General features: G+C 49.0%; 1 protein-coding gene and 1 long non-coding RNA gene across 5 annotated transcripts in view; one reads left to right on the top strand and one right to left on the bottom strand.

The window, feature by feature from the left end:
* The window catches only part of TRPM4 (transient receptor potential cation channel subfamily M member 4), a 38,275-nt gene extending 30,334 nt beyond the window's left edge, over positions 1 to 7,941 (top strand). For 3 of the 4 annotated variants that reach the window (XM_013063983.2, XM_013063984.2, XM_045077041.1), the window contains 8 exons: positions 1,704 to 1,836; positions 1,971 to 2,145; positions 2,475 to 2,652; positions 6,284 to 6,477; positions 6,740 to 6,872; positions 7,060 to 7,132; positions 7,235 to 7,340; positions 7,570 to 7,941. In XM_013063983.2, coding sequence (XP_012919437.1) covers positions 1,704 to 1,836; positions 1,971 to 2,145; positions 2,475 to 2,652; positions 6,284 to 6,477; positions 6,740 to 6,872; positions 7,060 to 7,132; positions 7,235 to 7,340; positions 7,570 to 7,574 — 997 coding nt within the window. In that variant the 3' untranslated portion in view covers positions 7,575 to 7,941. Of the gene's footprint in view, positions 1 to 1,703; positions 1,837 to 1,970; positions 2,146 to 2,474; positions 2,653 to 6,283; positions 6,582 to 6,739; positions 6,873 to 7,059; positions 7,133 to 7,234; positions 7,341 to 7,569 lie in introns of those variants that run through there. The other variant, XR_006605809.1, reaches the window with a different exon arrangement.
* Positions 7,942 to 8,833: 892 nt separating this feature from the next.
* Positions 8,834 to 12,107, bottom strand: LOC123391174. Its single transcript, XR_006605810.1, has 2 exons — positions 11,883 to 12,107; positions 8,834 to 11,536 (listed from the first exon to the last, which is right to left on the bottom strand). It is a non-coding gene; the product is annotated as an uncharacterized LOC123391174 (long non-coding RNA).
* Between the last annotated feature and the right edge of the window lie 624 nt (positions 12,108 to 12,731).

Here is a 12,731-nt window from a genome sequence, read left to right as displayed (position 1 = left end):
TCCCTGCTGAGCAGAGAGCCCGATGCGGAGCTCGATCCCAGGACCCTGGGATCATGACCTGAGCCGAAGGCAGAGGCCTTAACCACTGAGCCACCCAGGCGCCCCTTAAGATTTTATTTTTAAGTAATGTCTACATTTAACATGGGGCTCGAACTCACAACCCTGAGATCAAGAGTCGCACACTCTGCCCCCTGAGCCAGTCAGGCGCCCTAACCTCTTGGTGGTTTTATTTATTTTTAAAAAGATTTTACTTATTTGACAGACAGAGATCACAAGTAGGCAGAGAGGTAGGTGGGGTAGGGGGGAAGAAGGCTCCCTGCCAAGCAGAGAGCCCAATGCGGGGCTTGATCCCAGGACTCTGGGGATCATGACCTGAGCCGAAGGCGGAGGCTTAACCCACTGAGCCACCCAGGCGCCCCCCTTTTGGTGGCTTTGTTTTAAATACCTTCTCATTGCCTGCAGCTCATCTTTTGTATATTATCTTAAACATTTAAACTTTTGTATATTATCTTAAACATTCTTTTATTCTTTTCATTTGCATCCTGAAATAACCAGAGACTTCTAAAAAATGTGGCAAAAACAGTACAAAGAATTCCTCTATACTGTTCACCCAGATCCTCAGATGTCAACATCTTCCCTTATCAAAACCAAGAGATCTTAAATTTTACCAGTTGTCCCACCAATGTCCTTTTTTTACCCCAGGAGCCAACCCAGTTCCTCGATCCTTCTTCAGCTTTTATGATCTTAACACTTTTGAACAGGCCAGCTCCGTTATTTTGTAGGACTTGCCTCTGTTTGAGTCTGTCTCAGGTTCCCCTGTGATCAAATTTAGGTTGTGCGTTTTTGGCAGATAGTTTTGCCTTTCTCTGTTTATTGTATTTATGTTATCTCTTGACGGACGGAAATTTTATCTTTCAGAGTAGTCAAACTTATCAGGTCTTTCCCTATGTTGTGGTTTTACATATTACTTGCGTAGAAGGTTTTGTTGTCTTGTGACATCTCATCCAGTCAAGCTCATGAAGAAATTCTGTATTTTCAGATTTTCATGTTTTGCCTTTTACTCTAGGTTTTTTTTTTTTTTTTTAAAGTACCTTTATTTTTTATTTATTTTTGAGAGAGAGATTTGGGGGAGGGAGGGGAAGAGAGAGAAGCTTAAGCAGGTGCCACACTCAGCACAGAGCCAAAGGCTGGTATCTTCTCAGGACTCTGAGATCATGGCCTAACTCCTACCGAGGCGCCCCGTGCCTTTCACTCTAGGTTTTTAATCCACTCAGGGTTCAAGTACATGATGATGCAAATAGGGATACAGTTTTATTTTCCCCATAGGGGTCGCTGGTGCTGTTGGCCATCCGACCTCCCTCTGTGAACCGTGTTGTGTTCTCGTTATCTACTCTCCCCGTGGGGTCATCTGTCTTCTGCTTACTTGCTGGAACTCTATTTTGCCCCTTTATAGGTTGGACAAATATTCCAGCAGGTTTTCCGACTTGATTGTCACAGGGGCCTCCCCAATCTTTGCCGAGACCCTGATTTATGTACTCATTCCTAAGCGGGTGCCAGTGAAATCTGGGTAAACCCGGGTTGAATCAGCAGGTCTGGCTGCGGCCCCTCCGGGGTCACCCTAAGCCTGGTGTTGGGAAGACCTGGGTTTTCCTTTGTACCCCGTGACCCCTAAGTGAGCCCTGCCGCATCTCCCCGCACCGCAGGCTGACCCCCGGCCTGTATGACCTGGGCCGCACCGTCCTCTGCCTCGACTTCATGGTCTTCACGCTGCGGCTGCTGCACATCTTCACGGTCAACAAACAACTCGGGCCTAAGATCGTGATCGTGAACAAGATGGTGAGGGGGGCAGGGTCGGGTGGGCGGATCCAGAGGAGGAAAGGGGCGGGGCATGGAGGTGTGGGCATGGGTGGGGCTAGGGGCAGGGTCATTCCAGGGGGCGGGCCCAGACTTGGTCTCTTTCCACCTCGCAGATGAAGGACGTGTTCTTCTTCCTCTTCTTCCTGGGTGTGTGGCTGGTTGCCTACGGCGTGGCCACGGAGGGGCTCCTCAGGCCCCAGGATCGTGACCTCCCGAATGTCCTGCGCCGCGTCTTCTACCGGCCCTATCTGCAGATCTTTGGGCAGATCCCCCAGGAGGACATGGACGGTATGGAGGGATGAGAGGATCTGATGCCGTCCCTTCGAGTTCCCCCTCCCAGGGCTCCCCGTCCCTGGGGTTCGTACCCCCCTCTAAGTCTCAGCCCCCCTCTCTCTCTAGGTCTCTGAGTAGCCCCTACCCCCTACATCTCTATGGGACTCTGCCCTCCTTTCTCTTCATATCTCTGTTCCCTGTCTCTGGGTCTCTGACGCCTCCTCTGTCTCTCTCTGGGATTCTGTCTCCCTCTCTCTGGGTCTCTTTCCCTCACACCCCTCTGAATTTCTGTTTTTCTCTGGTCTCTGTCTCCCTGGCCCATCTCTGAGTGTCTCCCTTCACAGTGGCCCTCATGGAGCATGTCAACTGCTCGTCGGAGCAGGGCTTCTGGGCTCGCCCGCCAGGGGCTCAGGCAGGCTCCTGCGTCTCACTCTATGCCAACTGGCTGGTGGTTCTCCTCCTCATCATCTTCCTGCTGGTGGCCAACATCCTGCTGCTCAATTTGCTCATCGCCATGTTCAGGTGAGGCCCAGCTACTCTCTGACCTGACCTCACCCAGCGTGACCCTTGACCCCAGTGTGACTTTCTGTCCCAGCTTGACCCAGACCCAGGTCTAATCAGTTCCATCTTTAGTCCCAGAGTTCAGACACTGCCCGGACCTGGACTGTGAACTCTGATCCTCTCTCTGAGCCCAGGCAGAACATGAAAAAAAAAATGTTTTTTTGTGGCAAAACACATATAATTTGCCAATTTGAAGTGTACCAATTCAGTACCATTAATTAAATTCATAATGTTTTACAACCACTACCACTATGTACTTCCAAAAAATGTTATCGCTCCAGACACACAGTGTGTACCCAATGAGCCAGCAGCAACTTCCTGCTCCCCACTGACCCGCCTGGCCCCCTGGAGCCCGCTTTTTGTCTTTAGGAATTTGCTTATTCTAGAGGTTTCATATACGTGGATTCATACCATGTATATGAATACGTACCCCCCTCTAAGTCTCAGCCCCCCTTGTTGTATGTTGATTCATACAACATTTATCGTTTTCTGTCTGGCTTATTTCACTTAGCATAAAGTTTTCAGTGTTTATCCAAGTTGCAGCATGGACCAGTACTCTTTTCATGGCTGAATAATATTCCATTGTACGAGTCTATCCCGTTCCCTCATCTGTTCATCTGTTCATGGAAACTCGCTTGTTTCCATCCCTTCGCTCTTTCAAATGATGCTGCACTGAACGTTAGTGTTCATGTACCTGTTCGATTCTGTTTTTATTTCTTTTGGATATATTCCTAAAGTAGGATGCTGGGCATGCTGTGGCAATTCTCTTTAGCTTTTTGAAACTGAACGGTTTTCGACAGCAGCAGCACCATTTTCTGTTCTCATTAGTGATGTAGGAGAGTTCGGATTTCCCCACAGCCTTGCCATGAGTTGTTATTTTCCTTTTCAAAACAATGCTGCAGTCCTAGCTAGTGGGCGAACTGGTGTTTGATTTTTTTAAGATTTTTTTTTAAAGATTTAATTTTATTTATTTGACAGAGACCACAAGTAGGCAGAGAGGCAGGCAGAGAGAGAAGGAAGCAGGCTCCCTGCTGAGCAGAGAGCCCGATGTGGGGCTTGATCCCAGGACCCTGGGATTATGACCTGAGCCGAAGGCAGAGGCTTAACCCACTGAGCCACCCAGGTTCTCCTATCCCATTCTGTTGGTTGTCTTTTCCTGTTCTTTTTTAAAATATATTTTATTTATTTGACAGAGAGAAATCACAACTAGGCAGAGAGGCAGGCAGAGAGAGAGGAGGAAGCAGGCTCCTCACTGAGCAGAGAGCCCAATGCGGGGCTTGATCCCAGAACACTGGGATCATGACCCGAGTCAAAGGCAGAGGCTTTAACCCATTGAACCACCCAGGCGCCCCTTTCCTGTTCTTGATAATCCCCTTTGATGCACAAAAATTTAAAAGTTTTTTATTTGGGGGCGCCTGGGTGGCTCAGTGGGTTAAGCCACTGCCTTCGGCTCAGGTCATGATCTCAGGGTCCTGGGATCGAGTCCCACATCGGGCTCTCTGCTCAGCAGGGGCCTGCTTCCCTTCCTCTCTCTCTGCCTGCTTCTCTGCCTACTTGTGATCTCTCTATGTCAAATAAATAAATAAAATTCTAAAAAAAAAAAAAAAATCTTTAAAAAAAAAAGTTTTTTATTTGTACTATTGGTGTTGTATCTAAGGACCCATCTCCCAATCCAAGGTAATATTCACTTCTATGTTTTATGGTTTTAGCTCTTATATTCAGTTTCTTGGTCTGTTTGACTTAATTTTGGTATATGGATGTGATGTGGGGTCCAACTTCGTTCTTTTTGCACGCCGAAATCCCATTGTTCCAGGTCTCTGTGTCTAAGAGACTGTTTTATTTTTCCATATCGAATGGACTTGTCACCCAGGGACACCTGGGTGACTCAGTTGGCTAAATGTCTGCCTTTGGCTCAGGTCATGATCCCAGGGTCCTGGGATCAAGTCCTGCATTGAGCTCCTTGCTCAGAGGGAGCCTGTTTCTCCCTCTGCCTTCTGCTCTTCCTGCTTGTGCGCACTCTCTCTCTCTCTCTGACAAATAAATAAAATCTTTAAAAAAATTAGTTGGCCATTAGCCATTGTATTAGTTTCCTGAGGTTTCCCTAACAAAGTAACAAAAAGTGGATGGTGTTAAGTAACAGAAACTTTTCCGTTGCAGTTCTGGATGCTGTAAGTCCAAAACCAAAGTATGTGTAGGATTGGTTCCTTCTAAGGGCTGTGAAGGAGACTCTGTTCCCTGCTGGCAGACTGCTGGCAGTCCTTGGCTGGCAGACGTGGCAGTGTTCACTGCAGGTGTAGAGATACACAACTGATTTTTGGTTGGTGATCTGATGCCCTGCAACTTTGCTGAATTTGCTCTAGTAGCTTTCTTGGGATTCTCTGAGATTTTTGATATATAGGATCGTGTCATTTGTGAGTAGAAATAGTTCTATGTCTTCCTTTCCAATTTGGATGCCTTTTATTTCCTGTTCCTATTTAATTGCTTTGGCTAGAACTTTCAGTACAACAACAAAGAGCTGTGGTAAGAGTGGGCATCCTTGTCTTGTTCCTTATTTTAGCTGAAAGCTTTTAGTCTTTCTTCATTGAGTATGATGTTAGCCATAGGTTTTTCATAAGTACCCTCTACCCATGTTGAGGAATTTTCCTTTTAATCCTATCTGATTTTTTTTAAACCATAAAGGATGTTGGGTTTTGTCGAATGCCTTTTTGTATCTCGGCCACTTGAGAGGATCATGTAGTTGTTTTTTTTTTTTCTTTTTGTTCTATTAAGGTGGTGTATTATATTGATTTTTGCATGTTGAGGCACCTTGCATTACTGGGATAAATCCCACTTGGTCATGGTATATGATCCTTTTACTATGCAGCCGAAGTAGGTCTGTTGGTATTTTGTTGGGGATATTTGCGTGTGTATCCATAAAAACTATTGGTCTGTAGTTTTGTTTCCTTGTGTTATCATTATCTGGGTGGGTAATGCTGTTGGCCTCACAGAATGAGTCACAAACTGTTCTCTCCTCTTTTTTTGGAGTTTTTTGGGAGAATTTGAGAAGGATTGGTGTTATTTACTTATTTAATGTTTTGTAGAACTCATCAACAACAACATCTAGGCCTGGGATTTTGTTGTTGTTGGGACATTTTTGATGAGTGATGTAATCTCTTGTTATAGGTCTTTTGAGATTTTCTGTTTCTTCTTGAGTTGGGTAATTTGTATGTTTCTAGGAATCTGTCCATTTATTTCATTTAGGTTATCTAATTTGTTGGTGTACAGTTGGGATAGTGTTCTCTTATAATCCTTTTTATTTCTGTAAGGTTCATAGTGATGTCTCCATTTTCATTTCTGATTTTAGCTATTTGTGTTCAGCTGACTTTTGAGCCTGTCTATAACCTCTACCCTAATTCCTGACACTGTCTCCCCTTGACGCCAGACATCTCTTTGCCCTCCTAATCCAGCTCCTACTAAGTGCATCCTGTAATACCTCTGACCTTAATGATTCTGACATTGGCCTGCTGCCTTGGTCTCAAAACATATTGTCTAATATCTAACCTTCATCTGCCCTCTTTGACCTCTGGTGACCCTTGACCTCTCCTCCCCACAGCGACACCTTCGGCAAAGTACAGGGAAACAGCGACCTCTATTGGAAGGCTCAGCGCTACAGCCTCATCCGGGAATTTCACTCTCGGCCGGCGCTGGCCCCGCCCCTTATCATCATCTCTCACGTGCGCCTCCTCATTCGGCACCTACGCAGGCGTCGGTCCCGCTTGCCGCCCTCCCCGGTCATCGAACATTTTCGTGAGAGCGGGGTTTGATGCGAAAGGGAAAAGCACAGGGGTCAGGCCCTGGAGAGAAGGAAGAGCACGGACAGGCTGCGGGAAGATGTCGGGGAGCACTGAGTGGTTAGAGATTAGGTGTTGGGGGGGCAGGTGTTAAGTATTAGGGTGGGGCCTGGACCTGCACAGGGCGTGGTCTGCGTGGGCTCACGCGCGGGGGGCCTTGGCGGGGCTGGGCCAAGGAGGGGGCAGGCCCTCTGACTCTGCCCTTACCCCCCTGCCAGGGGTTTACCTCTCCAAGGAAGCAGAGCGGAGGCTGCTGACGTGGGAGTCGGTGCAGAAGGAGAATTTCCTGCTGGCTCGCGCGCGGGATAAGCGGGAGAGCGACTCCGAGCGTCTGAAACGCACATCGCAAAAGTGAGGGCGGGGCTTCCTGGGGGGGAGGGGGGAAGAGGAGAGAGGAGCCAGGTCCAGGTGGAGCCAGAGTGGGGCGAAGCCATAGTGTTGGGGAGGAAGGCAGGTCTGCGGGCCTGGGGCTTCCGAGGTGGGCGGGGCTAGCGGGCGGCGGGAATGGGCCTGATGCCCTTGGTGGTTGTGGTTGCAGGGTGGACACAGCCTTGAAGCAGTTGAGGCGGATCCGGGAGTATGAGCAGCGTCTGAAAGGGTTGGAGCAGGAGGTGAGGACTCCCGGGCCAGGCCGGGGTGTGTGTGTGTGTGTGTATGTGTGTGGCCAGGGTAGGGGGGGTGGTCTCTTACCCTCTGTCCCTCCCGCTCCCCAGGTGCAGCACTGTGGCCGCGTCCTGGGCTGGGTGGCTGACGCCCTGAGCCGCTCTGCATTGTTGCCTCCAGGGGGGCCGCCGCCACCTGCCCCGTCTGGGCCTAAAGGTGAGTATTGTGGGGTCCGTCTGTGCCTATTGCTGGCCTCTGTGGTCACCACCCCACGTTCTGGGGCTTTTGCTCCTCTATCTCTGAGTGATTTTCTCCCGCGCGCTGCCTTTCCCTTGTCCTGGGGTGCACTCTGTTTCCTTTGGGCTTTTCGTGCTTCCTTCTTTTTGCCGGCCGCCCATGTTTTGCCGTCTTCTCCATCCCACCACCTGTTCTCTCTTCCCTCCAGACTGAGCCCTGCTGGCAGACTTCAAGGAGTCGTCCCCACAGGGAGTGTTTGCTCCTAAAGTCCTAGCTGGTCCTTGACCCTTGCACCTCGCGGTCTTGTCTTGCACGTGGGCCCCACGCTGGCGGAGGACCACGCGAGCTGCTGTCAGGACCCCCTCAGGGAGTGTTGATCCACGTGAGCCACCCAGGCCCAGCTCCTCCCAGAACCGGTCGGACTCCGGGAGGCTCAGCCTCGAGCCCAGGCACTGCTCTTCTGAAGGCGCTGCCACAGCCCGCTGGGCGGGAGAAGGCTGTGGGGTCCTGGGGTTCAGGGATCAGAGATCCTACCTGCAGCCCCCCACACTGGGGAAATAAAGCCATTTGAGAGGAGTGAGTCCAGTGCTTGATTCCTGAGGAAATGGCAGGTATCTAGATCCTTTTGCCACGGGGCTGCGTTTGAGGTCTTTGGTCAGTCTTTTGCCGTATTTTAGATAATCTCCAGGTCTGTTCTGCGCTCCCAGGTCCACTCTGCCTGTCTGACTCGGCCCAGCCCCTCTTGTGTACGCTGTTTTGGTGGTTCTCACTTCAGTGGGACAGAAATCCCAGCCGTCTGCACCCCCCGTTCCTACTTCCAGTGGAGAAAGAACTCAGTGATAATAAGCAAATTATTTCCTGGAGTGGGGGTGGGTGGGAGCTGTGTACATCTGCTTTGGCAAGAGGGGAACAGATGATGCAGATTTGAGTAGATAACTGCAGAAATGTCTTTAAAGAGTCTAATTAGTGGAAATTGCAGGCCACGCGCACATGGAATTGAGGCAAATGTGCATCATTATCCATGCAGTTTAACTAAACCCATAACAAAGTAAACCGGTAATGACAAGACTGAACTGACAGCAGTTATTAGTTAAATAGCAAGACAACCACCAACAACCACCACATCCAGAAATCACAACCAAAACATCCTTCCTCCAAATTGGAGGAATTCCAATTATCTGCCACTTCGGGTGCAGAGGAGGTCTGAAATACCGCCAAGCGTTGTGTGGCATCCAGATTTCTCTGGAAGATGCCGCATTAATTCTCTAACCCAAGTTATAGTAATAATAATGTAAGTGACAATGGTGGCAATATTAATACTGTTTGACATTTAAAAAATTTGATTGCTTACTGCTAGTATACAGAAATACCACTGATCTCTTACTGATGTGTTCTGACTTTGCTAGACTCTTATTAGTTCTAGTACAATTTTTGCAGAGTGGGGTCTTCTCTGGATACAGTCATGCTGTCCATAAGTAAAGGCAATTTTATTTCATTGTTTCCAATTTGTATTTTTTTAAAATCATGGTAAAATATACAGGATATAAAATTCACCATTTTAATCTGTTAGAAGCATGGGAGTCCGTAGCATTTGGTACTTTCACAAAGTTGATCCGTGATGACCACCAGGTTCCACATGGGAACCTTGTACCCACTAAGCACTCATTGCTGCTGCTTCTCTCCCCTCAACACTGGCCTGGACCACCATTCTGTTCTCTAGCTCTCTGGATTTGCCTTTTCTGGGTATTTCATATAGATCGAATCATCACGCGTGGTCCCTTGTGTTTGACTTCTTTCACGTAACAGAATGTTTTTAAGATTTATCCATGTTGTATGAGAACTTCCCTCTTGCCTAGGACTGAACACTACCCTTAGTATGGATACATCACTTTTATTTTATCCATTTATCTGTTAATGGATGTTTGGGTGGCTTCTACTTTCTGGCAATTGCGAATAATGCTGCTGTAAACGTTCACGTACAAGTTTTTGTTTGAACACTTGTTTTCAGTTCTTTTGCGTCTAGACCTAGAGTGGAAATTGAGGAGCTGCCAAGCTGGTTTTCACAGCGAGTGCAACATTTCATGTTCCCACCAGTGACGCAGGAGTTTCCAGTTTCCTCAAATCCTCCACAAAACTTGTTACTTTGCATTCTCTTTGGTTATCAGTATCCTGGTGGGTGTGAAGTGGTGTGTCATTTTGGGCTTGATTTACATTTCCCTAATGACTGAAGACACTGAGCTGCTTTTCCTGTGCTTCGTCCGCCATTTGTACATCTCTGGAAGGAATGATGTGTCAGTAATGGCCTCTGTCTAATCAGCTAGGAATGGGTGGCCTTGAGGGAAGATGAAGATGAAGGCCCTGCTACCCAAGTCACCATCTGAGGACTGCCTGGGCTCAAACAGACGTTTCATAGTTTAGGAAAAACACATGGTTGGTCCCGAAGCTTCTAACTATAAAGAAGGTCCAGCATGGACCAGCCTTCATGGCCCTTACATGCGTCGCAGGTGGAAAATTTTGCTGAAGCTGATGCTTCACGACTCAAGGATGTTAGACTTCTAGGTCCATGTTCCCCAGAAGGAAAGCGCACAGCTGACCACTGATGTAGCACACAGTGGGGGAAGGAAGTCCAAGTGACCCTGTTTGGTGGGGCCTTTGGGCTAATGCGATGTGCTGTTTTGGCTTCTTCTATTAAGTGTATAATTGATATTTCGTGTGTCCATACTGTGAATGTCCTCCAAGTGTCAGGGGATTCTCCCATCCAGAGACTGGAGCATGCGTGGTTCTCTCTAGAACCGCGTAAAGAAACAACAGGTTCCCAAAAGGAGAAAGAAGAATCCCTTTTTCTGACTTCAGGGCCGCCGCAGGACCCAGGGAGGCCAGTTCCCAGTACCACAGCGCCACCTGCCGACACAACCGCCGCGAACGCCGCTTTTGCGGAAAGGCAGCTGTTGATTTCCTCTTCAGCTCTCAGATAGAGGAGGCTCCACACGTGGAGGTCTCTAAAATCTCTAGCCTTACATCTTCATTTTAGGGTCCGTCAACCTGAACTTGACAACCAGTAAGGTCTGAAATGGTTAAATGTAAATGGAAGATTCGAGAGCAGAGCTACCCTGGTCCTTGTGTTAATCCGTTTTGGAATTGAAAGAGGCAGGAGCCAACCAGAAGGAACTGTCCCCGCCACCGGCTCCAGGGGGCCTCCATTTACAAAGGTTCCCCTAAACGATTGCCTAGTTCGCTGTTGGGGCAAAGTTAAAGGCTGCTCGTATCCACTGGGCTGCGGCCGCCACCCAGCCCCAACGCCAGCCCTGGAAGACAGACTGACGTTTAGGGACTTTATATTTTCCCTACTCTCCACATGCATCTGGTATTATCGACTGTCAGGTCCACAAAAATCCACTCAGAATACATTTCTGACTATTTCTGACAACCTTTCTCATGTCCCAGTCCACACACCTTGGGCAGGAGTTTTGGTCAGCGAGTCTGGGTGTTTCCAGAGCAGCTTCATCTTGTCATTAGACTGAGGCCGAAGGGAGCAGGGAATTGCAAAGACTTATTTTGAAAATTAAGCATTCAGGCCCCTGGCAATTCTTGGGTCACCCTTCTTTCTGCTGGACTGCCTGGGTGGCAGCCTTGCCCGATGTCGGCCGACTAGGGAGTCCAAACTGAATTCTGCCTTAGCCACCGGCATTTTCTTGTTGGCCTGACGTGGCCCCAGACCAGGTGTTGGCAAACCATAGCCTGTAAGATCCTCTGGCCTTTGAGCTAAGAATGACTTCTACATCTTTAAAGAGTTATAAAAAACAAATAACAAAGAATATACAATAGAGACCCTGTGTCCTGCAAAGCCAAGAATACCATCTGGCCCCTTACAGGAAAGTCTGCTGACTCCGGTGTAAGCTGCAGCTACTTGCCGGCTACCGAGCAGCTTACCTAAGCCAACGGAACGGCCATCCCGGCCAAGGTTAACAACAAAAGCCCTCACGCATGCCTTGAGACCTCATTGCAGGGGGTCCAGAGGCTTCCACTCCACATCCGCCAAGATGACCAACCTCCCCCCACACAGAGGTCGCTTCAAATGTCCTCGTTTTCCTCTCCAGGCTTGTGGAAGCACCTCAGATTGGGGAATGGAGGTCACATGCCAGCACCGTAGCCACAGGGGCCAAGAAGTGGTTAACCTGGTACAGAAACGAGAAAGAAAAGGACCCCAGACTAGCGACCAGAAGGCCTCAACTCTATTTCCACCTTAGTTGTGGACTGGTTATCTCAGGGCCTTTCTCTCTCTCCTTGAGCCTCCTGCGGTATCCACTCGTAGGCCCGGCAAAGGGCCTGTCTGTGCCTTCTCGAAGTGTTAAGCAAGGCAAGGGGGCGGCTTGCAGCCCCTGGGACAGTGTTGCGCATGCCAGGACTCCCCACCCCTCCAACCTCACACAAAAACAATGACCTTAGAGCTAGAGCCCTGCATGGTTTAAGATGCATCATCTCCACTGGTCTGCAGCTCACCCGGCCAGGCTCTTCCCATACCTGGTTCATGGCGGCCCGTCCTGCCTCTGAGAGGGGAAGTGACGCAGAGGTGAGGGAGGGGAGAACAGGCCCTCTCCCTGCAGCTGGTTTCCGGAGCCGCGTCATCCCAGACGCAGCGTCCCTGGAGAGTAAAGTGGAGGCAGGACGCCAGGAGGTGTGAGTCTCAGACACGCGAAGGGCCGGCGAGCTTCTGCCTGTGACCTTTTCGGGGCTCTCCAGATTGGGTTGTAGAAGCCATTACACTGGGGATGCAGGAAGAAACATTTAGAATTTCTACTTATAGCTAATTTTTTAACAGAAATAAGCAAAATGAATTAAGCTTTATCAAGATGATGTAGAACGACAGTCGTTCACGAGTAGATTTTCTACACATGTTGGGAATATTTTCTCAAAAAATTGTCACCGATAAAGGAGTGTGATAAGCAATGTTTAGAGACCTCTGAGGCAAATAAAAGGCGTGAATGGGCAGGCAGAAATTTGGGAGGTGATTTGGAGCCAGAGTGGGTGGTGATGGGAGCTTGCATTGATTCTCAAGGTCATGGTCTTTGGGCATGGGGAGTTACCCAGGAAGATACAAAGAGATGTGGCTTCTAGAAGGTGCCTCCACCTCCTGAGCTGCCTTAACTCCATTTGGTGTTTGAAGAGGCAGGGTAGTGTTACTTATTCCCGCAGACAACCCTAAGAAGCTCTGAGTTCTCTAAGACTCCTTGGTCCTGAGCCCACAGAAACGACGTGACCTACCTCCCAATGCCCAAGTGGGTGAGCGACTCTACCCCAAGTCAGAATGAAGCATGATAGCTACCCACCTGATGCAGCTCCAGGCATGTTCCCCTCTTGGCAGGAGAAGTG

The sequence above is a fragment of the Mustela putorius genome, unplaced genomic scaffold (genome assembly GCF_011764305.1).
Source record: "Mustela putorius furo isolate JIRA1106 unplaced genomic scaffold, ASM1176430v1.1 tig00000196_pilon_pilon_pilon, whole genome shotgun sequence".
NCBI classification, from domain to species: Eukaryota; Metazoa; Chordata; class Mammalia; order Carnivora; family Mustelidae; genus Mustela; species Mustela putorius.
This window is presented reverse-complemented; position numbering and strand designations above follow the sequence as displayed.